Source organism: Xiphias gladius, chromosome 24, assembly GCF_016859285.1.
Source record: "Xiphias gladius isolate SHS-SW01 ecotype Sanya breed wild chromosome 24, ASM1685928v1, whole genome shotgun sequence".
Lineage (NCBI taxonomy): Eukaryota > Metazoa > Chordata > Actinopteri > Istiophoriformes > Xiphiidae > Xiphias > Xiphias gladius.
In genome coordinates, this window is record NC_053423.1 from 16,198,589 (window position 1) to 16,225,663 (window position 27,075).

The following is a 27,075-nucleotide window of genomic DNA, read 5'->3' on the forward strand; positions in this document are numbered from 1 at the left end:
AAACTGTAGAGTGCACTTTAAAAACATCAGACATCAAAGGTGACAGAATCACAATTTCATTATTATGTAACCATAGCGAATTTGTGCTAATGGATAATGCATAATCAGAGAAAGAGGCCTCACCGTGTGCCTTTTGTTCTCCGTGACAGTAGTGATAATAATAGACCTTTCATCCTGAAAACAGATGGCTTGTGCCACTGCTCTTTCATAGAAACGGGATTATATTATTTAATCATTTAACTACTTTGATTAGCAAATGGATGTACCATGGTGCATACTTTAAATTGTAATCAGTTACACGTGATATGCATCTTATGCTTTTTACAACTCTTCCAGTCTCAACAGCACTTTCTTGTTCAGTGCCATTAAGTGTTGTATTGTTGACCATTTTAAGAGGGTTAAGACAAACACTCCAATATAAAATCACATTGTATATATGGAAAAGCATGTTCCCATGTGCAGTATTCCAACCCTGTTAATGTGATGATATCTTCTTCCTGTGGTAAGGGTGAGTGCAGGCTGCAGATGGAGGCCCAGCGCATCAGCCTGTCTCAGATCCATGCTGCCCAGCTGGAGCTGCTGCAGGAGGAGACGGACGCCCGCGCACACTCTCTGGAGCTGAAACTGCAAAACCGGAAAGGTCACGGGAACCTGGGTGAGCAGATGTGTAGCGGGTTTCCTTTTTGTGCATTTGTAGCCCAGCAGCCGTCCCCACAGAAGCCGTTCCATGAGAGATTTTGGTTGTTTGTCATAGTTGGGTGTGTGTTTTTTTCATTGTTACAGATGAGGCAAAAATCTTCAAATATCAGGACATGTTACAAGCTGTGTCAGAAGAATGCAGTGAGATCATTCTGGTAATTACTGAATACAAATACTGTAGTTGTAAAAGTTTTCTGAATGAATCTCATTAAAATGTGTTTCCAAGTTACCCTAACATGCAACCATGTCTCTTTCAGTCTTTTCGCGAGATGTTTGGTGAAGGCTTTTTGGAGAGTGTTGATGTGGGCCGGCTGCCGGCTTCAGAGGAAAGACCAGAAACTAGTGAATCCACCTCCATTGTACTGGAGGCCAGAGGTAAGTTTAAAGAATTTTAAGAACTAAAAATTAAAATACAAAGTATTACAGATAATAAAACATGCTCCAAGTAAATGCATCACTGTGGCTGAGAGTAAAAGGTATAAATGTCTGTATATGTACAGTATATCTGTATATAACTCTGTATATTCAAAAGTCAGCAACACTTACTTACATATCAAATAAAACAAAAGAATCTAAAAAGGGGTTTATTAAATTTTCACCTAATCTAAAAGTACACCTTGCTTTCTCTTATCGTAGAGCTATACAAAGATCTTCAGCAGGTGAGGGAGAGGATTGAGCAGGAATATCATCGACTGTCAGAGCTCCAGGCTCTGCTGAGAGCCGACGGGAGCAAGGTACAATCTGTAGACTGAGTTTGTTTAAAGAGACAGCGAGGATAACAGTGTGAACAGAGGCCCACTGACCAATCTGTCGTGTCCTAGATGGTGGAATTGCAGATGGCGTACGATGAACTGAAGAGCAGCAGTGAGAAGGAGATCTCTGACCTGCGTGTGCAGGTTGCCAGCTTAAGCCTCTCCTCAAGCAAAGGTAAATCTGGAGTTAAACTCACTAATGAAAATTCAAAAGGAAATAGGTCAAGCGCTAATGTCAGGTCACTGAGTTTAAACACAGAGTTATGCAATAAGAGGACCGACTTAATTAATTGAAGTTATTTATGTTAGTTAAATACTCTGTGGCATTCTTTCTGTTGTACAGCACTTTTGAAAAGTAATTTCTTTTTCAGCTGCCATGCCTTCAACTAAACTGGTAATTAAGACTTGAGGGTGGACAGATGGTGGTGAAATTTTTTCACATCCTGCATCTGCATATACTGTTAAACATATACCTTTAAATAGCATATACCTTTAATATCTGTTAGGGAAGAAAGAGAACATAGCGCAATACAGGTACCACATAAAGATGCATAATAATAATGAGACTAATAACAAAATTAATAATTATAATAACAGGATGAATAATAATACATATAAAACTAAATATAATAAAAATAAGAATAATAATGATAAACATAATAATTGAAGCAGTGGGTGTTTGGCAGGATCATGGGGGCAGTAGGTGCTTTACAGTCACAGATCCAGACTCTGGGGCACCAGGGGCAGAATACCTGCAGAAAGCGACAGGAGTAGAGAAGGAGAGAGAGAGACGAAAAAGTGTAAAACTAGGGGAGAGAGAAGGAAGTCAAGTTAGTAACAAGCATTATTGGGATAGGAATGCGTACAGATGGAGAGGAAGAGGAGGAGAGAGGAGCTCGGTGCATCATGGGAAGTCCCCCGACAGTCTAGGCCTATAGCAGCATAACTATGGGGTGGTTCAAGCCAAGCCTGAGCCAGCCCTTACTATGAGCTTTATCAAAAATGAAGGTTTTAAGCCTACTCTTAAATGTGGAGAGCTTGTCTGCCTCCCGGACCCAACCCGAAGATGGTTCCACAGTAGAGGAGCCTAATAGCTGAAGGCTCTTCCTCCCATTCTCCTTTTGGAGACTCTAGGAACCACAAGTAAGCCTGCGTTCTGGGAACGCAGTGTTCTACTGGGGTAATAGGGTACTATGAGTTCTTAAAGACATGATGGTGCCTGACCATTAAGGGCTTTGTATGTGAGGAGGAGGATTTTAAATTCTATTCTGGATTTTACAGATTCTAATCTCAAATGTTATCCAGCTGAGCATCTTGAATTTCACATTTCATCTCTGTTTCGGTTAGATTCAGAGGAGCCGGCTGGTGCAACATCTACCTCCCTAACCAAGGAATTACAGAGGCTGAAGGTCGAGGCTCAGGAGAAGCAGCTCCAGCTGGAGGAGAGTCACAGACAAGAGATGGAGCATCTCAGAGCTCACTACCAGCAGCAGGCCACCGAGACCGACGAGCGGTACGCCATTGAGCTTTTCGTGCTGCAGCAGCAACTGCAGGAGGTCACAGGCACTCAGACCCACTACAGGTAATGACACTGGGTAAACACGACGCACGACAAATTCTCACGCAAGATTTCCGACATCGGCAAATGCATTTGTACAGCCGACTTTCCTTACACAGATAACGATTGTCGAATATATTATGACAAAAGAAGTCTTAACTACAAAACACTGTTAAAGCAGTAAACCAAAATGCCAAATTTGCTCCCGTATATCCATTGATATCTGAAGTAATAAGTCAGCAAATATCTATTGGCTCATCTCGGGTATGACAGCTGTTTGGAAACAGAAAATGGTGATCTGATGAATTAAATCTAAGTGTGGTAAACAACTTCGTTTGACTTTCTCTTTCACAGACCCACTCTCTCCCATTTACAGTTTTTCTTAAAATTAGAACAACTCATGTTAATAGTCATGTTAATTCTCAGCGCTTGTGTTCGGGGAGTCTGAGCAGACTGAGCTACACGATCTCCTACAGATAACTCCTAACATAAGCTGGTCTGCACATGGTGCGTAGCACGTGGAAGCTACCTGACCCAGTTCAGCTGACAACAAAGCCTCAACTAATGAAATATTCGCTAGGTTGTTGAAAGCATTATTCCTGCCTTTTGTTAGCCCACTAACCTATAAAGGTACCTTGTCAGCCATTCCAGATGGCTTCCTGAGGGAAGAGGTCACTGAAGCACTGGCATGCTGCATAGGAAACGAGTTGAATGCCACCCACTAGACGCGAAGCACTCAGCAGGTTAAACTGAATTGGTTTCGTGATGAACGTGAGGGTAACACTGAAATGGCAAAAGCATCAGGGGTTTGCTGTCAGATGTGTTTAAAAACCATAGGCTTTATATAAAGATATACAGGGATCTTCATATACAGTCTATGGCATAAACCTGTGCATCACAATGGCTTATTACACAGGATATCAATTTTTACTATAAACTCATATCTCTGACATACTAGTTGTTTACTCACACAGAAAAACATATTTTATATAAACTATATTATTTCAGGTGATCTTTTCCTCATGAGAGGCCGAGCCCCACTGTTACTATGAAAACTGAGATGATGCTGCCCTCCACTGCCTGATTTTGTAAATGCGCTTACCACTGTGGTTTTCAAGAAAAATGTACTTCTTAAAACTTTGTTGTTTAATCCTGGCTGTGTTCAAGAAAAAGATTCACAGACATACAATAAAACATGGAATCTAATCACATATATTCAGATGGGTTATACATATATACAGTATTAGGTAATATGTATGTCCACTTACATGAGTTTTGGAGTGTTGGTCGGACAAAAAAATAGAATTTGAAAACGCCACTTTGGACTACGAAATTGTTATTAGAAATTTTCTCTATTTTCATATTAATCTATTAATCAAGAAACAAATCAGATCAATTGATAATGAAATAATTGTCATGTACAATTGTCATAAGAAATTGTCAATTATGTCATAAATTAATTTTTGCCTTTACTTTAACACTTTAGGAATGTTTATATAATTTTGATATTGTCTTATTAATATGTTTTGGTTTTTTTTGTTTTTTCTGAGCCCAATTTATTTACTATAAAATGGGGATCACAGAGAAATATTTATAACTTAAATGCTTACAATTGGAAAGCATGTAAGCTATAGCCAGTTTTGAGTTTTGTACTTTTTGAAAGTAGTGGGTATAGTCTCCTTTTTCATATTGCTGTAGAATTTGTCAGTAATGACAATTTATCATGCATTTATGGTTAACAATATCAGAAACGGTGCCGACAGTAAGCTGCTTCATGGTCCTTTATATATACAGTTCAAGAATTTATATTCATTCTCACCTGTGATATAGTAATAAAAGACCTCTCCACATTTTTTAAAAGAGAGGTAAGAAAAAATAATCTGTATCAAACTTGTAATCTTATATGAGATTTGCAGAACAATTAATTTTGACATTGCGTTTTGTCTTTCAGCGAGTCCACAGTTCCAGAGTCCAGCTCTGTGAGGATGCAGGAGCACAGCGAGGAACTAAAGGTTTGGCCCCTACTTTTTGCCCTCATCTAAGTCTCCTATGTCACACGCATCACTTCTTACTATGAGCTGAAACGTGAACATGCATTAAGAATCTATGACAGTAAGGGTGGATGGGAGGGGGCAGTTGCAGCCTTGAGGCTAAAATGTGCCCTAAATCCCCAGCTTTGCTCCAGAAGCCACATCATGCGGACTTATATCTAACAATTAAAAGGTTTGGACGTTACATAACCTGCCATATTAGCGTGTTACTCGTGAACCAAGTGGACTTTAGTCTTGGCGGCTGCATGCAAGGAGGATTCTGTCTTGCGTGAATGAACTGCACTCCATTTAAGCCATGTCTCACTCGCGTCACTCCAACTTTCATCCTTTCATCCTTAGTTTGTCATTCTCACTCTCTCCAACCTCAAAACTCCACAGCTCGTGTTTGAGGCTCTTACATCCCCATGCAGAGGTCAGACAGCAAGGTAGTGGAGGATTGACAGAAATAGAGGAGGAGCGAGAACTGGAGAGAAACTGGAAAATTGGGCATGATATACTTTGAGACACTATGTTTGGATTGGAAATGTTAAACTTGAAGGGAGTGGTACTAAAGAAGCTGAATGACTGTGAAACAGACAAGACAGGGATTCATCATGAGACAGAGCAGTAGTGTGTTAGGGGGAAATGTAGCTGTATTGTGATGCAGGACATCTCTTAATCGCTCTATCATCCCTGCGGGGTGGAGAGAACAAAATAGTGTATTTATCAGTGGGTGTGGTTTAGCTACAGTAAAGAAGACCTGTTTATTTCAGGAATAGTCTGGAGGAACTTTTATTCTTCATAACTTTATATCTTGTTATCCACCTCATTTTAAAAAACTCCAGTCAGCTGTTATCTGGTGCATTAATTTTAATTTTTGTAACTCTTCCTCTCCTCCTCTTTTCTGCTTTCTTCACTCTTCACAGGACCTGGGTGAAGAGGAACTGTCAGCGGAGGGCGTGGAGTTGCGTTGGCCTACCAGGTCTGCAGGCCTGACGGCACAGCTGCAGGCACTGAGGAAAGCGCTCTACCACAAGTATGTCCAAGAAGTAGCCGCTCTCAGAGAGCAGCACAGCAGCGAGCTGACGAGCCTGAGAGAAGAAAGGGAGCAGGAGAGGAAGAGAGAGGAGCGTCGGGAAGAGAGAGGAGAGAAAGGGCAGGACCTCGACAGTATCCACAGTGCTGGAAGCTTCACAGAGAGCCTTAGGGCTGCCGGGCAGGTCGGGCTGGAAGAAAAACAACACTTGGATAGAGTGGAGGAGGAAGTTGCCAAAGTAGGTTGCCATAAATTTTGTATTTTCATGCAACTCTCATGTGTAGCCAGTATCAATAAAACTGATAACAGCAGACAGCTGTATTTTTCTGATTGAAATGAAAGGATACATTTGGACCTGAAACAAATAGTAGGGGAATCAATAATCAATTAATCATTTAAGACATTTTATTAAACAAATGTGCCCAAATGTCACTATTATTTGCTGATTTGTTTTAGTCTTTTGTGATAGTAAACTGAATATCTTTGGGATTTGGGCTGTAGGTCAGACAAAACAAAACATCTCAAGATCTCATCTGGGCTTAGGAAAGTCTTATTTTCACTTTTTTTTTCTGACGTTTTATAGACCGAACAATCAGTCAAGAAAATAATCAGCAGAATAATCGATAATGACAGTAATCGTTGCAGCCCTAGATACTGTGCGAACCTGAAAAGGGACACACAGAGAGAAAAGAAGATCCACAGACTTATTCTGAAAAATGTGATCCCCAGTTTTCTCTTGACCTTGCATCAATTCTCTTAGATCTCCATTATGCCCCTCATCATGTAGAGTCCTAAAAAAAATATCTTTAAATCCGTGTTTTCTGACAGGCCATAGTTCAGATGTCAGTGGAGTTTGCACACCAGACTGAGCTGGCTCGAATCAACAAGCGTGCCTGCCAGAGGAGCACCTCCATGCAGACCCAGTCAGAAGAAGGTGGAGAAGTGGAGGAGAAGACGAATGAGGAGGGGACTCCCAGAACTTCTCTCACCCCGGGTGCCTGGCTGGAGGAGGTAGAGAGGGAGAGACTGGAAAAGGAGCTGGAGGAGAGGAACGCCGAGTTAAAGGAGGAGCTGCAGAAAACTGAAACCGTGCCCGAGCAGGTCAGTGTCCCTAACTGAGCTGCCACACCTCATGTGTTGATTTACTCTCACCACACTCCACAAATTTCATCTGAGAGAATTCATTACTGCTGTGTCATTAATTTACAGATGCCCTGTTTCGCAACACAGTTGTTGCATCAATTTAAATAAATCTGTATACTGTATCATCGATTATGTATGCTTGAGCTATGATTAATGTTGTTTTTCTCTGCTTTTTACCTGCTTACTTCGATTTTGTGTCCTTATACTACAGTCAATAATGTGGTTGAGGCTGTTGTTGTGTTGTGTTGTGGCTGTGGAGTTGGATTCTATTTTAACATTATTAAACCAGTCTTTTATTCCAAGAGAAGCACGGGAACATGTAAAACAAGATACACACAGTTACTCTTCTGTGTAGTTTCCTTTATGCAACAAATTGAGGGACTAACATGCATTGAAATTGTTCTTTTAATAATCACACATAACCATAATCAGTATTAGAGGAAAAATTGTTTCTCAGTGTCTCTCACAACAGTTTATTGATTTGACTGGAGGCATATTTATTCATCCACTTCAGTTAAAAAAAGAATATTTTAGATTCGAGATCATGACTACTTTCAGCATCTATCTACTCCACACACCCTGGTACCCTCATGTGGATTTGGGATTTTTTTTTTTCACATCAGTCCTTGTGCCTTGAAGAGCTAATCCCAGGGTTTGTTAGACCTTTCACTAACCATTTATTGCATGATTAGGCTTTAACTGTGTGATAGCAGTGGCTGTCAGGTTAAGTGTTCTTTGTCAAATGGGCTGCTCCAACACAATCTTGGTAGTGATTCAGAAATGCTAATTTAGTTAAAAAAAAAAAAAAAAAAAGTTCCTAAATTTCTATTTGTGGCTTTACTGGATTAATGAGAAAAATGACTGTGGCGTGTCTTCTTTTGTCTCTGACAACACCCAACTGAGATGTTTACATGCTTTATGATGTTCACTCCTAAATTCTCCTGAATTAGCTAATTTCTCTAAAAACTAGCACCCCCAGAAATTTCATCAAGGTGAACATTGTGGAATTGATCCACAGAAAATAAAAAGGTTGATAAAGGTGACTTAGAAAGCCAGGAGGATCTTTTGTTAAGGAAGCTACAGCATAAAGCTTTTATGTTGGACATAATATGGATGAAGAGGGTCTAGATTGTAAATTCTGACAATGAATTTTTGCCATTACAAGTTTACAAACCAAGCTAAGAAAAGAGATTTACGAATGTTAAAAATGGATTGATGATTGCATTTGGTATTCAATACATGAGCGCTCCATGTCTTTGTATGCACTTTAATGCATAAGTAATGTCCTGCATTACTACTTTGTCCCGTTTGTTTTCTTCTTGTTTTTGGTGGGTTGGTTAACAGACATTTTGACTTTAATATCAGAGTCATGTACGTTTAAATTTAAATTCATTCAAATATATATAACATTGAATTTTAGCATACTAATGTGTATAAAGTGGGGTACATGCATTATTTAAATATAATGCATTTCAATGCAACTTTACCACAAACCACGGGCTTAAAAATACCCTCCAGAATTGAATCAATACCTCTCTGACATATAAAAAATGTAAACACTTGGGTCTTAAAATCATGTTTACACCTCACTAAGTGTACAGTATTGAATGTCTTCTGTTAGGAAGACTATAAAAGTGTCAATCAAAACATGTGCTTACATTAGTCTGAAAAAGGAATTCTTTGATTGAAACCAGTGCCAGTCTCGCTCATCGGCAGTCTCTGCACAGTCGTTATGTCTGAGACTGGTGCAGCAGAGCTGCATTTCTGCTGTGTTCCCAGGAGGTGGAGCTATGGTCTCTGCAAGTCGCTGTGCCTCAGGTGCACCTGTTGCCATAGCAGCACAAAGATAGTAGTGTTTCTCTCAGCTCCAAGGGAGTTAGAAGTGTGTCTTTGTGTTTGTGTGTCTGTGTGCTCATAAAAGGGCAGTGTGTCTATGTGTGCCTTACTGTGCCTTATTCGAATCCCCTTTTACTAATGGTCGCACATTCAGCTCTGCTGTCCACTGCTGTAGAGAGTTTGCAGAAGTGTGTTTATCCAGCTGCAACTTTGCAATGACGGGACTGCTGTCTGTGTTCTCTCTCCTGCCTGTCCAGGCCTTAAAGAAGAGAGAAGACGATCTGGATGAAGTGGAGGAAGAGGAAGATCCAGGCGGGCCGGGAATAAAGCAGGCTTATGCAGACAAATCATTATCACAGGATGATGGAGAGTCCTCCGATAACGACGCTGAAAGGTAGTATCCCATTCATACTGCTCTCTAGTCCTCTAATAATAAAATCAACTATGTGCACATAAAACATTCTGAACTTCTTAAGTCATATATTGAGTTGTTCTTTTATGATAACCTGTTGCACGTAGTTTTATTTCTGCACATAAATCAGAAAAGATTAATAGTGATTTCCAGTTGAAGCCAAAGTGGCCAAAGTTTTTATTGGTTAGTCTGTCAGAGGGTGACAAATAAGATGTTACTGTAATCTCAAGCCTTTCTTTTAGCCATCTGACAGCCATTTTTGAGTTACACTTCAGATATTTAAGAAACTCTTCTTTACAGTGGTTTGTATTAACTACACATTTTCTCTTGTTTTAAGAAACCTCTTGCGTAAGGCCAACGAGAAGCTTAGTCAGGTGCTGCTTGATGTCCTGAAGACAACGGCAGCGGCGGAGGAAACTATGGGCCTCCACATGCAAAGTCTGCGTGATGCTTCCGGTGTTGGGCAGCAGGCTGCACCGCCCCACTCCACCTGGCAGAGAGTTAACACGCAGCCCATCAAGCCTTATGCTGCAGGCAAGTGTCACAAAGGTTTACAAATACTTTAGGTAAATGCTGGTCGCCCAATAGAAAGACCTCAGTTCAATCATTGTACTGCAGATGGTTGTTGGTTAGAGTTGTTCTTCAGCAAGGAAAAACATCAGAAACTAGAATGGCACTCAAAAGAGCACATACCTCACATAGAATTGGAATAAAAATATTGCTGTGCTGTACAGTTCAACCATCGCAGCTACACTTCATGAGTTTCCAGGTCCATCGTCAGTCAGACATCCCAAATCCAATTTATGACATTTTATGGAGTGGAGCTTGGAAGGGGTTTGCTTTTATTAAGTCTGCATAACAAAACATTTGTAAACCAAGTGGCAAATCTGATTTAAACCACATTCATCTGGGTTTAGAAATGTGTTTTAAATTGGACTTGGAGAATTCAATTTCAAATGTGGTTTGTGAAACTCACACCAAACACGACACATTGACGGCATCGAAGTCACAGCCAGAGTGTTGTTAGCAGCAGTGAGTGCAACTTAAGATAGCCTCCTCTTTTGTACATGTTGTCTGCCGAATGGAGCAAAGCTGCACCATGACTACATAATGCTATTGCATGACCAAAGAATTAATCCTCCTCTCTTTTTTCATTTAGCCTGGGGTTTTTTGTACAGTTTCTAAATTGAAACACCCACACTTGGAGTATGTTTACATGTGTACAGTTGTCGCGCACAAATTCGACGTGATCACATACTGTACAAATAGCAGCGAGGACAGTTAGTCCTGTAATTCAGACGGCAGAAAAAATATCAGAATTGCCTGCAGTCTGAATGGTTCATTATAACTGAAAAGGGTGACTCCATGGAAATTAGAGACAACAAAGTCTCATGATGGTCGAATCCTAATACTTTGCCAAATATGGAACTCATAGTGCTCGGCTTCATTCTGGCCTTAATAGGATCTGTGCTAAGGTTTAGTACCTTCTGCTACATCCTTTACAGTATTACATCTATAACTAGATATCGATTGAAGACTGGGTAAAAAAATAACCAAAAAAAAACTGTAGCCCCAGTCACCATATGGAACAGATGCCATTGAGCCCAGACTCATTGAACTACTGCCCATTTCTTTATTATACAATTTTTGTGGACCGCTGTAGAGATCAGTCATAAATTGCAGTCATTCTTGGATGCTAGGTGGACTGTCACGGCAGGTCTTGCGTGAAAATGCTTGCGTGCAAATGAAGGCCGGTGCCGGTCGAATTAGGTACCTGCATGAGAATTTGCATTTGCAGCGGTTGCAGTGCTTTATCTAATCATGTGCTTGCATGTAAATAACTTTCCAATTACATTAAGCACCAATATTCCACTAAAATCCACCTAAGCACCAAATACAGAGGTGCGATTTGTATCCAAGCATCATGCCACAGAACTGAACGTCTCATATGCACTACAGCACTGGGTTCCATATGAGTTGTTGCATTTGTCCATAGAAGTGTCGTCACATTGTGATGGTTGTTGGGAATTCAAATCCATTACATTCCGATAAAAAGAATTAAATTCTGTAATAACCAGTGACGTGCTTAATGCTACCAGTAGAATAACTTGACCTGCCTCTATGCTTTAATAGATCCAATGCTCTACCCCGGTGTGTCTGCATGTCACATCGTTCCACCATGAAAATGTTTTTTTTATACATAAAACTGTAACACAGTGTAAAGTTTGACCCATATTGCTGTTATGATATTTGTCTGAAAATGTGGGCGTTAAGCCACGAAGTCGAATAACTGAATGTGAGTGACGTTATGTAAACTAGATTAAAGGTAGTCGTGTGAGCGTAGTGTACTCATTTGACCCCGATGATGTATGCGCCTACAACCTCATTATAGTTTTACTTTTACTACTGCTATGCATCTTGTCCTGTTATTAATATAAACTACACATGACTAGCATTTTTGTGCCTCCGCGCCGGTGACAGACATGAATGGAGGCATTAAGTTTTCAGGTTGCTCTCACGTCTGTATATATGAGTCTGGACAGACATGGAAGTAAACTGCAACTTGACTGGTTGGCGGAGGGAAACAACCACGAGGCGGTATTTCTAGTTTAAGGTTGCATTTGTCCTACACAAAGTTATTTTGTTGGGGTTATGTGTAATTGTTCGTTATGTAAAATCAAATACTTAAAGGTGACTTAATATTTAGTATTTCCAGCAATATTTAACATGATTGTATAGGTGATACTCTCAAAGTACCTTGGTTTATCTATCTAAAGTTAGAGCATGCAGGAAAACGTCTATATCTAATACCTGCAATGAATCAAGACAGCTGTAATAAACCACAAAATATCTGAGTGAAGTTTTGCATGAAACCCCTGGTCTGTGTGTGTTACACCAGGTCGCGTTTCAGAAAGTTGCCAGGGCAGTGAGACCGGCGGAGAAAATGTGACTTTGTGGTCTGGGGAGACAGAGGCTGACGGTGGTCTGGAGGTGTCCCAGCAGATGATGGACAGCCTGCTGCTGGGAGCGGGGACACAGTTGGAGAACGAGGAATATCTAATGGGCATCAGCAGCCGACTCCAAACGGCTCTGGAAAAGATGCTGATGGCCATCACCGACACCACAAACCAGGTACAAACCAAACATTGTGTTTTGCGCTGCAAATAAGCAAATAAAAAACAAATCTTTAAGTCAGAAAAGTTCCCCGAGTTACATCGATTAGGATAACATAATCAAATAATGAGTAACCAGAAGAACCAAGAACCAAGAATTCTGACCAAACATCTGGTGCCACCTTTATATACTTGACACTTTTCAATAGTCATCGCTACAGACCGGCAAGGTTCAATACCCATCCCTAGTTTATAATCCTTGGTCAAGTGAAATGGATTTTTAACAGACTGAGGTCTCAGACGGATTTGTCATGAATGGTTCTGTGTGTGTTTGTGCCTAAAAGTTATCGATAAACAGAAAGCTCTAGTGACACATTTAGCTTTTGTCAAAACATTTAAATGCCCGCACTCAACACAGTTAACCCCCTCTGTGGTTTTCTACGCCTGTTCATGGAGGTATAATGGGGATGAGGCTGCAGAATGTGGCCGGCAACAAAGTTGGCCTGTCTAGAATTCACACACAAAAGAGCTGCCTCATTCCCAGTGGTTGCCGGTAGATACGAGCTGTATTTACGCGGAGTTTTTGTTTGGCTGACCAGCCTATCGTAGTCCAGGGGGACAACTCCTCCACCCCACCCCCCAACCCCCACCCCCCCAGGCTTACTATGTAGCGTGCCCGCTGTGTCCAACGTAAGCCCACAGAGATGGGGCCAGTTTAAGTAGGCCACTGACTGTGGTACTGTAACTGACTGCATGGCACATCTTCCCGTTGGCTGAAATTCATGCGTTATTCACGCTGAGATGGGTTTTATCTTGGTGATCTAAAAATAGCTTTAAAGAAATTTCAGGCCGAGCATCACTGTTGTTCCAGCATCCATCTACACCACAGAATGCATGTTGGTTGAATGTTATCTATTGAATCATTTCACATAGTCGAGGTTTTTAAAAGCTTAATTCACCATATTTTGACTACAATAAACCCACACTTAACCGTTTGCCTGGGCATCTTCTTGATGGTTTCTTTAACTTAATTTATTTTGAATCATGGAGTCATAATAATCAAACTTATTGATTTTGTTAGTTTGTAATTTTTAGAATTATTACATAATAACTGTAGATTTTTATACCACAGTGTCAGAGTCAAGAAATTCTGATTTGTTCTTTTTAAAGAGGGTTTTTGTGTTACAAAAGAATAAAGCCGAAAGTCGATATAGTGGCAACAATTTTGATAATTGATTCACTGATTGTTTTTTTTTTTTTTAATCAAATTGCCAGAAAATTAATTGTTTCCAAAATCTATATTGTTAACGAAAAATGTTTTTTATAATCCTCTATGATAGTAAATCTTTGAGTTTTGGACTGTTGGTTGGACAAAACAGGGAAATTTATATATGAGTCCACTACATATAAATGGATTCTAGGAAATCTCGATGGGCATTTCTTATTATTTTGAGACATTTCATAATAGATTAACAATCAGTAGAATAATCGAAAAATGAAAATAACAGTTGTTTGCAGCCCCAGTAAGGGACCACTCTAGTTTTCACAAGCCGCTTATACATAACACAGTTTACTTCTCTTCCAAGTAGTCACAAGTAACAGCACAATAAACTTGTAGTCAACAAAGGCTCTAATGGTTTGTTCAATGATTTTTCAGCTTTTGATCCAGTAAACATTAGTCTTTCAGTGAGTGTGTGAGTGGTGCTGGATCATCATGTCTTGCCTGTGACGCAGCGTCATGAACAGAGATTGATGTAACAAGCCGGTCAGGAATGTGTCTTTGTTGAACTACTGCTGTAAATTATTTGCTCGGGGAAGGTGTTTGCTCACCCACCGCTCACCTCCCATTACCTGCTGGTGAGACACCTCAGTGAGACGCGGAAATTGTTCATGTGCAGCAAGTATGACGGTTGCCATGCCAAACAGAGACTGTACGTGGGACCAAGAAACAGAATGTCAGAACACCTTAATTGCTTCTCTTTGCGGCTACGTACAGAGGGAATCCAGTTTGACCGCTTTTTGTGGATAGGGTGTGTGTTGCCTGTGGTTATTTGTGTCCATGGGGAGGGTGTGTGAGATCTATTTGCAAATCTACCTGGCCCACTGGCCCCTCAGGATTGAAGCCACGCCTGCTTCCCTCCCACTTTTGCTGAACGATATCCTGCTGTGTGCGATCGCTGTAGGAAGTGGAAGAAAAATCCTCCTGTCTGAGTGGAGAAAACTGCCCTGGAAGTCTGGGAATGAATCTTTTTTTTTTTTTTTTTTTTCTTAAAAGCAAGTGGGTAGACAGAGGCAAAGTGAGTGTAACAGAGTGACAGTAACCCACCTGGGGTAAGTAATCCTCGCCTGACAGGAGAGCTATCTGGCATCAGTGAGTAATATGTTGTGAGCAAGGGGCATGTGTGGAGAGGAAATTACAGTTCTACAAGGAGGTAAGAAGGAAAGAGTGAGTGACTTCAAAAATCCGAATGCTGTCATTTCACCTTCGGCTGGCTGCCGCTTGGACGAAACAATTAAAAGGGGCCCCTGACAGGCTTCTCTGCAGGTCGGGGTTGCCACGGCGGCATTGTTAATGAACCTCCGGAGAGAGAAAAGAGAGAGAGTGAGCTGGAGCAGACGTGGGGGTGTGAGCTTTACAGAGCGGCATGATATGGTTTTACTCTGAGGAAAGGAGGTCAGAAATAACAGAGAGAGAAGCCTGGAGGTCTTCAAAGAGGACACGAAGAGGAGAAATGCTTGCCTTTGTGTTTACATACCCTCTGCGGTCATGTTCAGGAATGCCCTTTAAGCCACCGGACCAAAATGTGGCTTCCACCTGCTACCGAGGATGACACTTTTCGGTAGGACTATAAAAATTCTCACCGTTGCCAGATGATTTTCTGTCTCAATATTTACCTGGAACTTGATCTACCTCATCCAGGCAGCATGTGATTGATATGACGTGAATGTCACCCTCGCGAAATGTTGTTTACCCTTCTTGTCTGTGTGGGAAACACATAGAAACTGTTGTTTGGAGCCATCCACAACGTCCTCTCACTGCTTCATTCCCCGCTGGACTTTATTCTTACTTGCGTTAGCACAGCTCAGCCCAACGGATCATGGCAAATTTAAACGTCTTTTGATGACTCCAGAAAAAGAGGTCCCACATCACAAAACAAAGTTGGAAGTTATCCTGTCCTTCATCCATCCTTTAACATGGATTCCTACCGATCTTACTGGAACTCGAGCATGCAGAGCAGCATGTGGGTGGAGGGGGAGGATCAGGATGTGTACGAGGTGGAATCTCGTATACCCCTTCCCCGACCTTTCCCACTCTGCAGCACCTTGAACGAAAAAAATGCTGTGGTGGTTCAGACACAGATTTCGCATGTCAGTCACAGGACTAATGGTCACCTGCTCAAGGTTATCTCCAAAATCTCCCTGCCCACTCCTCCTTATACAGTAAGTTTTACACCTTTAACCCACAACTGTACATTTTTTTTAAATTATACATATAGAATAGGTTTATGCAATTTTAAACAGTCTCTATAGGCACATTTTGTGTAGTTCAGGTGCACAGCAACTCTTTCTGTGCTGCTTTTGAATCAGTAAGTGAAAGATTATATGGCTTGTATGTGATATGGTCACTTTACCACTTCCTGCTTCCCGTAATGTTACAATAAGACCTTTGCTCAGGGAGATATGGAAATGTATGAAAAGTAACTGTGAAATTAATGTGAGTGGGCTGGCGGTTTATTGCATAATGATAATTTTATAGCAGTTCCTCAAGGAAAAGATGCCTTCTGTCACTTGAATAGAAGGTCAAAATAGAAATGCGATATCATTATCTCAGTGCATTTCTGTCACTTTTGCACATCGCCTCATTTTATTACTGACTTTTGTACAAGTTGCTTTTTTTGTAAGTGCACAAATGTTGGAGTCTTTCTGAAAAAGATAGTGACAGTGAACTATGTTGTCAAGCCATTTGCAGAAGTGGTACATTCTTAAGGGTGACAACAAAATGCTTTTCTAAGTAAATGAAAAATAACTTGCTTAACATGATTTATCCATTTGCTTTCTGGCTGCATATCTTATAAGTGAATCAAACTGATATTGAACTAAAATGTACCTCATATATTAAGTAGACAAACTGTTTTCCAAATGGACTGGAAGATATGGTTGAAATCAGTATTTATATATACTGTATTAAATATTTTATGTTATCAGTATAAATCACAATATGGCAAATGTATGCAACATCCCATGTAAAATTATCATGGTGTTGAAAGCAATGCGCTGTTTCACTGTGTATGAAACCAGATTTTCAAATGAACAAAATCAAAAAACTAATTTCAGAATTATTTATATTATTTATAAATTTGTAGAATAATAGCATGATATGATCATATGATCATCGTTACTTAAAAAAACTAAAGATTGGTTAGTTCCTCTCCCTTCTCCCATGTCATGGGGCAGGTAAGTGCAACTGTATTACTCAGTACCCCTGCTGACAGTGGATGTCATAAATGGCCCTTTCATGTGATGAATAGATATCCTGTCTGGCAAGGGGTAAACCAGTGTTTAACATGTCACTTCCATTAAGTTGTAGAACGTGCGAGCGACAGAGACAGAGAGAAGAATGCTGAAAGTCGAAGCAGCAGAGGCTAGATATGCTGACTTTTAGTTCCTAGGATTTATCAAGCTCCAGAAGCAATGATTAGCCTTCCTGCTTCCTAAATGTCCACTTCTTATAACTCAGGCTCTCTGTTGTCTCAAACCAATAAAACTGATGACATCATTAGCCACGAAAGACCATACAACTGCTTTCACCGGCTGAGTAAAATTGCCCGTTTGGGGCAAACCATCAACATCAAAAACATTAAAAATAAATGTTTTGCTAAGATCATTTAATGCAAAAACCAATCATTCTTTCCAAACTCTTCTTCTTGTGTGACACCATCTCTTTCCTCTCAGCTTGAACATGCCCGGATGACCCAGACCGAGCTGATGCGGGAGTCTTTCCGCCACAACCAGGAGATGAGCGAGCTGGTGCAGAAGCAGGAGGAGCTGCAGGACAGGGTGTCCGAGGAGGCCCGGGCACGGGAGCAGCTGGCTCTGGAGCTTCACCACGCTGAGGGTGACTGTTTCTTGAATATTCTCTTTTTTGTCATGAAAAAAACTCTTTGGCCATTTTTGGAAAAGTAGGATGACCGAGAAATGAATTGAGTTTAATCTTAGTTTGAGTTAAATGTTGATCAGTTTTTATGTTCTCCCAGGGGTCAGCACAGCACCAGCTTTAAATGTTTACAGGAAAAAAGACATTTCCTTCAAAAGAGTTTCTCTATTGGAAGAAATGAAATTCCACTCAGAATTTTTCTATGGATACTAAGTGCTGATCTGATAATGATTACAGAGAGTACTGCATTAGAGAGCAGAAGGAACTGAAGTGAAAATACATGTGTGCATGTGTTGGGAGGAGGGGGTTTGCTACTGGGAGTGAGGGGATCAGCTGTTTGAAAGGGAGAGTAGACGACTGTGAGACCAACTGTGGTGAGAAATCGACAAATGGTAATTAGTGTTTGCGAGTCTGTCTCTGGTTTGTGCTTGAACATTGGACTCTGAATGCATGACAACTAAATTATTGTGTACAGATGTGAAAGTATTTGTGTGAGAATAAAAATTTTCAAGCCAATAGAATGTAAGTCGGCAATTTTGCAATTTAAGAACCGATTTAAGTGCATTGACAAATCCTGTTGGAGGGGGCAGCTAACTCGCTGTCCCATCCATGTCAAAGACAGCTGGTCCATGAGGGTCAACTATTACAAGCACTTCTACTCCCACATACACCGAACCCAGTCGACTGGGCTGTTTTCCAGTCCAGTACAACAGACATTTTTGACTTTCTGGCTTTTTGGACACATTTAACAATGGTGAGTTTATAGCTATTTCTAATCTTATATTGTCTTTTACTTGAGTAGGATCCTGTTACAATGTTTGTTTTCGTTATCCTACAGTGCTGCTGAAGAATAGCCAATATTTGCCATCATATAAAGCTTTATAGCTATATAGTATAGACCATCAAAGAGGGAGACCATGTGGCAAACTGTGGAAAATAAAACCAAAAGATTTATAGAGAATAATGCTGCATCTAACAATTATGTTTTAATGATTAATTTGCTGATTATTTTCTGGATTAATTATTTAATCTACAAAAATGAAAAATGGTAATCACAATATCCCAAAGCCCCCTGATGTCTTCCATTCCATTGTTTTGTCTGACCATCAGTCCATAAAGTAAAAGATTTTTAATTTATTGTAAAGAAAAGCAGCAAATCCTCACATTTTAGAAGCTGAAACCAGAAAATATTTGATATTTTTGCTTGGAAAATTACTGAAACAATTACAAAATTTTCAAAATACTTACTTCTGTTGTACCAACTAATCGACTAACAGTTGCAGCTTTCATAGAGGGTAAATGTCATATTGCAAACTGTCAACCTGTCAAGCAATTTAAAAGAGTGACAGAGCAGCTGTTCCTTTCTTGGCCTTGTAACAAGCTTCTTCTTCATTAACTGTGAGGAAGTACTTGAAATCTGTTCAGCCTGTGTCTTTCGGACATCTATTTCAGCTAGGGCCAGTGAAGAGACAGAGAAATAATCCTTCTCCTATTGTGTGGATGATCCACAAAGGTAAAAGCTCAGGGGTGCGGCCTTTTCAAACTGGTTTTGAGTTAACTCGAGCGACAGGCTCGTCCTGGAATAAAGGTCCTATTCACTGATTGATGGAACATATTATATGTCAGTGAAACCACTAAACAGGATGAGAAGTCTGCCTTTGAACCTGGGAAAGGTTAAAAATTCGATGGTTGTAATGTCATAAGGATGTGTTGTTGTAGAGTAAAGGTGATGCAGATTCCCAGGAGAGGTCTGTGTATTTGGTGGATGTTTTTTTAGCCAGTAATCATGTGCATCTGATGTCCGTGTATCGTGGAGCTATCCCTCCTTAGGCAAACTTTACACACAGCTTTGTTTCCTGCTCACATGTCAAAATGGTCTCCCGACAACACAGGTGACATTTAGCTTCCATCTCTCAGTTTTAGATGAAAATATATAACTTTTTACCTTAGAACTGGTCTCATTCGACACAAAAGTTGCAGTTACAGTAAATTAATTAACGGTTTCTGACCAGTCTGTTTGTGTGTGCATACCTCATTTTCTGTATCTATGAACTGAATGCCATCCTGGTGCATAATGCTTGCTGACCTGTGACATACCAGTACAGTAATCACAGAGCTTTTCATTGTGTTTCCAGCTCAGTTTTGTACTTCATTTCAAGCAAAATGGGTCAGACATGCTCACTTGGGTTCATCTCTCCATTTGTATGTGCGTTAATGCGCCTCGGCGTGTTTTTATGTTAATGTTTGCTTTTGTATTGTTGGTAACCCTGGATTTTGTCTGTTAAGTGCTCATTCATCTGGATGGCTGACTTAAGTGTGTGTGTGTGTGTGTGTGTGTGTGTGTGTGTGTGTGTGTGTGTGTGCGTGTGTGCGTGCGTGTGCGTGTGTATGTGTGTGTGACTGAAGCTCGACAACAAGGCTCAAACTAATTCCTCCAAATTCTTCTGTTTAGTGATTGCAAAACGGGACAGTAAGAAAAATGCAAAAACTTTATAAATTGGGGAAATTCCAAGTTTCTGTCCCAGCACCCTTTATAACTGTCCTTCTCTCACTTTGTCCACATTCAGGTCTGATTGATGGCTACACGGGTGAACGGGCTTCGTTGGAGGAGCAGTTGCGTCAGAAGGAGGAGGTCCAGCTGAGCCTCGAGCAAGAGCTGCAGGTGAGGCATTCCAGCTGCAGAGAGGGGGAAAAATAATCAACTTTTGTCAGCAGATCTCATTAAAAGGCCACAACCAACAATGAATTGATCCTACTAACAAGTACTTTCTGTGTAGCCAAAGACAAATATAGCCCTTTTCTCCTGTTCCTTAGATCAAGTAACAACATATATTTAAAATACAGACATTTTTGTGCTCTAACTGAACATCATTTTCCCCTGCAGGTTACAAGTAGCCGGCTGCACGAATTGGAGCAGGAGAGGCTGCTGATGCAGGAGGAGCGGGAGCTGCTGTCACGGCAACAGGACGCTATGAGGGAGCACGCTGGGCCCCGTGAGCTTCGTACGTATCCCAGAACTACCTTAATGAAGATGTAGACATGGATTTTTAAATAACCTACAGTACTCACATGTAATTATTATCCTTATGGTTGAAAGGAAAATGTTTGGAAATTAATTTACTCAACATGTTCTGAACATAAAGTGTAGGTTTAATTTCGTTTTTGTAAATTTTGTTGCCTTGTACATATCATTGTTGGCCTAGCAAAAAGAAAAACAGAATAAATGAGGTGAGAGAAAATCTCACTTTCCTTATGCTGTCTGAAGATCTTCTTTCAAGTGACAGTTTGTTTAGTATTTTGTATTAAAAGAAGGTCAAAAGTTACTCTCCAAAACTGAAACATAAATTGTTCTTTGAATTACTCAGGACAGCTTGATTAGCGTGAATTATTAACCCAGAGTCAGCTGCATGAAATACAGTAGTGGATGTCATTGTTTCAGCTCCTCCTTGAAAATACAGTACTGTATACATTATACAGACAGCATACAATTCCTAGATGTGTTTTTATACTCGTTGCTGGGAGAGGTATAAAATTCATTGAAAGGTGCACAAGCCTGATATTGATTTCTTATGTAGTTCTTGTGTTGTTGTAGCCCAATGAAAGTGATTTGAAAAATGTATGAGCGTGAGATAATTGGGCAGCATTGTCAGTGACAGGTATAAAGACCAAGGGTCAAAAGTCAATATAATTCACTTTTTTAATGTTTTTTTTTTCAATGTAACAATGCTGAGGCAGCTCTTTGGGCTTATCTACATTTCTTAAACACTTGCTACTGGTTCTTGTGACACAGGTCATAAATCTACAGGTATTTCCAAGAAGTGCTGTGGAAACATCAAGCTCGATAACTGTATCTGCCAGTTTTGCACTTTATAACCCCTGTATTATCAAAAAGGTATCCCATGAGTTCATTCACTGATAAAATGGTGAGTATACTGTATCTAAGGGTATAAACCAAAATGGGCTGTTTCTGAAACCCTTTCCTTTCACAGCATCCTTTTCTTTTAGCCTTAACCTACTACTGTGAGACAGACAGAAACGCACTGCCAGTCTATCTTCACCTGCCTTTCTCCTTTTTCTGAGTTTTCCTGTTCATGACGAAAACAAGAGCATGTTAAACTCCTGTGCTTTCTTATTCTCCTGTAGGCCTAGTTGAAGCTGCAATGGTTGCAGCACCTGAAGCAGGTGTGTCCACTTTGAGCATGGCTCAGTCATTTATGTTCTTTTAATTGTCCAGTTTAGCTGAGTCACAGTATATCTCTCTAATCCTAATCCAGCAACTCACCAACAAAGCTTGGAGCTTGCTTGCTATGGGCTCACAAACTCACTCAATTAAATCACTAACCTTCGCTTCGGCTTTTCATTTTGATCGATTTTGTCCTGGTTTGTCATTTTTAATGTCTTGGAGTCAGTGTTAGCACTCATTTTAGCATGATGAAATGAAAGTAATCTTCAGACATTTATATATAGTCATTAATTTCCTAATTGTCAACCATCTTCACTCTAAATTAAGGTATATTATTTAATGGTTATGTATATTTCAGATGCTGTGTTTACAGCATTTCTTTGAGTGAGATGATTGGCCATTCAGGAAGTCCCTCTCCCCTGCCTGTAAATGCTTATTGGGCATGGATTTTGCAATGTCTGGACTGTCCACGTGTTTGATCTGTCATTTGCACTCTCTCACCTTTTTACCTTTGCACTAATCCTGCGGGGTTTGGTCCTGGGTAAACCAGCGGGGGTTGTTCACTGGTGACAGCAAAGGGGCAAAGAGGCATCATGATGGGTGGTCATTTTTGGTAACAGGGCATTATATTGGGAAGCTGACGGAGATGTCAGAAGAGTCTGATGTTAGCCATTTATTCAGATGAGTGGAGATGTAAAAGTAACCACACTATATGTAATTAAAAGCTTTTTGAAGAGAAAGTTGATTATTGTTCTTTTAAAACCACAGTGTTGCATGTGAAAGATGATCAACGTGACAAAAAGCAAAATCAGCATTAAATCTAATCAGAAGGCGCACAGACTTCAGACTCTTCAGATCGATCTCAGCATCTTGTTCATTCACTGAAATCAAACCTGAATGACTAAATTACTCAATTCGACCCCTGTAGTTGCCAGGCAGCAACACCTAACTCCCCCTCCTCTATCGTATCCTGTAGACCTGCTGGAGGAGACGGAGAAGCTGATGAAAGAGAAGGTGGAGGTCCAGCGTCAGGCAGAGAAGGAGAACTCTGACCTCCTGAAGCAAGTGAAGCTGCTGGAGGCAGAGCTGGAGGAGCAGGTCAACAGGGTGATCGAGCTGGAGCACGCTCAGAGGACAGAGAGCGGAGACCTGCGACAACAGATCCAAGCTCTTGAGAAACAGCTGGAGAAAAACAGGAGGTTCCTCGACGTAAGTGACAAAGAAAATGAAGTCTAAAGTCATGCAGCTGAACAGTTCGCATCCTTCAATAGTGAACAAAATTCTTATACCAGTTCTCATTGGAGAAGAAAGTATTAGTTGAGTGGCAGAAAATTATCAAGAATTTGGTCAATCGATTAAGTCACTTTTAGGTAAAAATGCTAGAAAAATAAACTGTTTCCAGCTTCTCAAATGAGAATATTTGCTGCTTTTCTTTTTCTTTTATCACAGTAAACTAATGTCTTTGGTTTAAAACTGTTGGTCGGACAAAAAACTGCTATTTGAAGACACTACCTTGGGCTGTGGGAAATTGTGATGGGCATGTTGTCTGCTACACACAAATATTAAATAAGCACATTTGTGAAAATGTAATTTATCATAGACATAGACACAGACAGTAGTGTATTTCTGCAGTGTGCAGTAAAAATGGAAATCCCAATCTCATTTGTGTTTCTATTTTGAAAATTAAATATGCAACTTTTTTTTTTTTTTTTTTTTTTTTTTTTTGTGTTAACATACTCATCTTTTTGTGATCAAATACCAAGGCCTGAAAAACTCCATTATTAATCCTGTAAATATTTCCTGGTCATTTCATCTTCAAGTCATGTAAATCTGAGGTTTTACCTTAAAGAAACTTAAGTTTTCTTACGTTAGTGGCGACTCAGTAGTCCAGCCTGTGTTGTAAACATTTTTTAAACATTTTTTTATGGAAGTAAACAAAAGACAACAGCAACGTATTTCAGTGTATCAGATAGTCAACCAAAGATGTTTGCTCAACTACAGCTACTCTTAGCATCTGAGGGGCTCTCTCTTTACATAACTCTTGATGGTGCATTATTTCCACGTTATATTATAATCTGCAGGAAATCAGCATTTACAGTTGAACTCATCAAACTAGGCCATCAGATGACCTTTTAAAGCGGACTACTTCCTTTAGCTCAGATTTGTGTAGTAAAAGACAGACTAGATAATAAAGTAGAAACTATTAACACATAAAAGATTACCCTCACAGCCTCAAGTCATTAAAAAAATGTCTTATTGAGCAGTTCTTTAACCAGGACACCAATTTCCCGATAAGGTGGATTCAAAGTAGCAAATACCTCTAACCTGTAAGCCTGTGTCCATATCAAAAATATGTAGTTCTCTTTGTTGAAGATCTGTTTTAACATTTGCATATTTCACTATTATTAAGTTGTCTCTCTTTCTCCATTCTGTCTTTATTTTGGTGTCCAGGAACAAGCTGTGGACCGAGAACACGAGAGGGATTTCTTCCAGCAGGAGATCCAGAAACTGGAGCAGCAGCTGAAGAATCCGCATAAGCTTCAGACCGGATCCGAGCAAAGAAACCAAGAGGTAACAGGAGAAAGCTCTGTTCTCTGCCAGAGGACCAGGCAGTAATTGAGATGCTCATTTTCTGAGTATAACATTGTTGTGGCTACAACACTGGGCACGGAGACACACAGCAGAACAATAGAGCTGGTAGAATTACCTTGTGCTGCCTCGAAAACGATACCAAAAAGAGTTTTATGCAGGTCATACAGTGAGAGTGGGATTAATGTTCGCCCTCATGATCTTTTGTAAATTGGGAAATAGAGGGTTTTATTTCCATGATAATAAAACACACAATACACTGGGAGTGAGGTCTAAAACCTGCTAATGTTAATCACTGCACTTTTGCAGCGTTTACTTAAATACAAGATTTTGTCTAAAATAAAGCCATGTGTCTGTATCAGATGTATTTTGACACAAGGACGATTACATCATATTTAATGTGACCCCTGAAGTGAATACTCATGTCAGGTCATGGCGACAGTTTATAGGCTAAATTCAAATAATTTTGCTTAAAGCTTCTCTAATCAATATTTTTATATTAACAATGGATCAAGTGAGTGTGTGATGTGAAAGGGGTCGTTTGTCATACAAACCCATAGAGAGTTATCACCCAACTTTGCTGTTTCCTTCAGCTCTACCGAGTGTTTTAGTGTATTTAAGCCCATTGTTTTGGTTTTACGGTCCGCAACTTTAATGTTTTGGTTCACCTTCATCGCTCTCATCAGCATCATTTCTTGTCACAACAGGCAGCAGCAAAAACGCTCTGATAAAAACCCCTCTGTACACTTACCTGCTCAGCACCAAACAGCAGTGAGACAATGTTAGCGACTAGCCCCTGAACGTGGTGGAGCATTTAGCAGCTTAAGAACAAGATATTTCCCTCAGGAGCTGGTGGAGAGCCTTAAAGAGCTCAAAGAGAATGAATATTGGACGTAGATTTGACTAGAAACACAGTCGACCTTTTATGGTTATGAAATGTCATTGTGTTTCCAGCTTGTTCCACAAGTTCTAACCTGCCTTATTAAAATTCTCAACATATTTCATTGGTCTCATTCATCACAACAGTAAGTTTTTTACCATGAATGTTGTGTCTTTTCTGTGCCTGTGGTGTTTTTGCTATTCTGCTGATCAAGTACTAATCGTTATTTACTGTCATTTTAAAGACTTTAAAAAAAAAAAATCCAAATCACCATCTAGCCTCCGGTTCTCCCTTGGCAACGACAAATGTAATTTTGATCAACACTGTCGTCATGGAATTGCAGCACATTTGAAGTATTAATTATTTCCTCATACCCTGTTTATTGTCAGGACACCTTGTTTATAATAAAGACAACAAACTCTGAGATTCAAATAATTCTCCTTTAGATAATATAAAAGAACACAATCAGCTTTAGAAAATTAATTGTTCTGGGTATGGGCCCTCGGTGCATTTCACTGGCCCAATCTGAAACATCGTTTGACAAGATAAGTCAGTTATTTATTCAGGGGAAGATGACTCTGATGCTCAGTGATATCAAAATGTTCTGTCCTTTCCTACAACACTGTCTTTAATAGCTGAAGCATCCTTGTTTTCCCCCCAGGTTTATTAGTCGTTGATCTGCCAGATCAGACTAACCAGTTCATTCCCTCTTAAGTTAAATAAAGACTTGAATAATATAATTTTTGATTGTAGCTTTAATTTGCGCTAGTTAGCTATTCGTTCTATGGGTTCCTCGTGTTTGTAGCCTATATTTTATACCCTTCTGCTTTAAATTCAAAAGGCTAATACCCCTAAGATATCTTCTACCACTTCTATAATTTCCAGAGACTCATGCCACATTTTTATCACTAAGTGCTTTTCTCCCCCTTTTGTCCTTGAACTCTCCATCCTCTGACCCCTTACGCCTCTGCCTTTTCTCTCCCATGGCTATTGCAGGTGGATGGAGTAACCTTTAAGGTATTGCTTCTAGCTTCATGTAGAAGTCTCCCCCAGAGAGCAATAAGTGCATTTTAGTAATCCTGCCCAACCCTGTAGCGGTTAATGACCTGTCCACCTCCGTCATCCCCTTCTTTATCTGTTCTCCAGTTTGGTCCCTATCTGCTGTATTACTGTTTCTGGGAGTATCTGAACCTCGAAACACCGTACGTTCTCACTCTGATCAATCCTCTTGTCTCTCCCTACAATGTCCCCATGTAAAACTCAACAGCAATACAGTTTAAAAAAAAAAAACAGATCGACAAATTCAATGTGGATCAGACATAAGTAAACGAACCTTAAATTCAAGCTTGGATTTTGTGAAAATTACACCAAATCTTACTTTTGCAAAGAGGAATTCCTAAACTTTTTTATGATATTTTTGTATGTGGCCAAGCTTTGGTTCAAAATGAAGAGGAATCTTCCTTTTCATTTTGTAGAATAAATTATAACATTCCAATGATAACAAGATGTAATTTGTAAAACTAACCACTTCGCTTGCTTTAACACTGTTTCCTACATAAGTAGTGCTTTTATAGATGCACAAAGTAGCTTTAAAAAAACATAAGCAGGTCTCTCGTAGGGTTTGTCCTGAATGCCAGGCAAGAAATTGGATAAACTAAACGCACTTGAGTTGACTATAATTCCCTCTGT

The 27,075-nt window shown here is 40.0% G+C and overlaps 1 protein-coding gene across 5 annotated transcripts in view; it reads left to right on the top strand.

The window, feature by feature from the left end:
- akap9 (A kinase (PRKA) anchor protein 9) overlaps window positions 1-27,075 on the top strand; it is a 67,577-nt gene that overhangs the window by 22,735 nt on the left and 17,767 nt on the right. For 4 of the 5 annotated variants that reach the window (XM_040121279.1, XM_040121284.1, XM_040121283.1 and 1 more), the window contains 18 exons: window positions 508-655; window positions 784-854; window positions 957-1,074; window positions 1,336-1,433; window positions 1,521-1,626; window positions 2,799-3,033; window positions 4,961-5,021; window positions 5,966-6,313; window positions 6,904-7,176; window positions 9,312-9,448; window positions 9,804-10,000; window positions 12,366-12,598; window positions 17,533-17,695; window positions 20,302-20,396; window positions 20,619-20,736; window positions 21,878-21,916; window positions 22,894-23,126; window positions 24,369-24,488. In XM_040121279.1, coding sequence (XP_039977213.1) covers window positions 508-655; window positions 784-854; window positions 957-1,074; window positions 1,336-1,433; window positions 1,521-1,626; window positions 2,799-3,033; window positions 4,961-5,021; window positions 5,966-6,313; window positions 6,904-7,176; window positions 9,312-9,448; window positions 9,804-10,000; window positions 12,366-12,598; window positions 17,533-17,695; window positions 20,302-20,396; window positions 20,619-20,736; window positions 21,878-21,916; window positions 22,894-23,126; window positions 24,369-24,488 — 2,793 coding nt within the window. The remainder of the gene's footprint in view (window positions 1-507; window positions 656-783; window positions 855-956; window positions 1,075-1,335; window positions 1,434-1,520; window positions 1,627-2,798; window positions 3,034-4,960; window positions 5,022-5,965; window positions 6,314-6,903; window positions 7,177-9,311; window positions 9,449-9,803; window positions 10,001-12,365; window positions 12,599-17,532; window positions 17,696-20,301; window positions 20,397-20,618; window positions 20,737-21,877; window positions 21,917-22,893; window positions 23,127-24,368; window positions 24,489-27,075) is intronic. The other variant, XM_040121280.1, reaches the window with a different exon arrangement.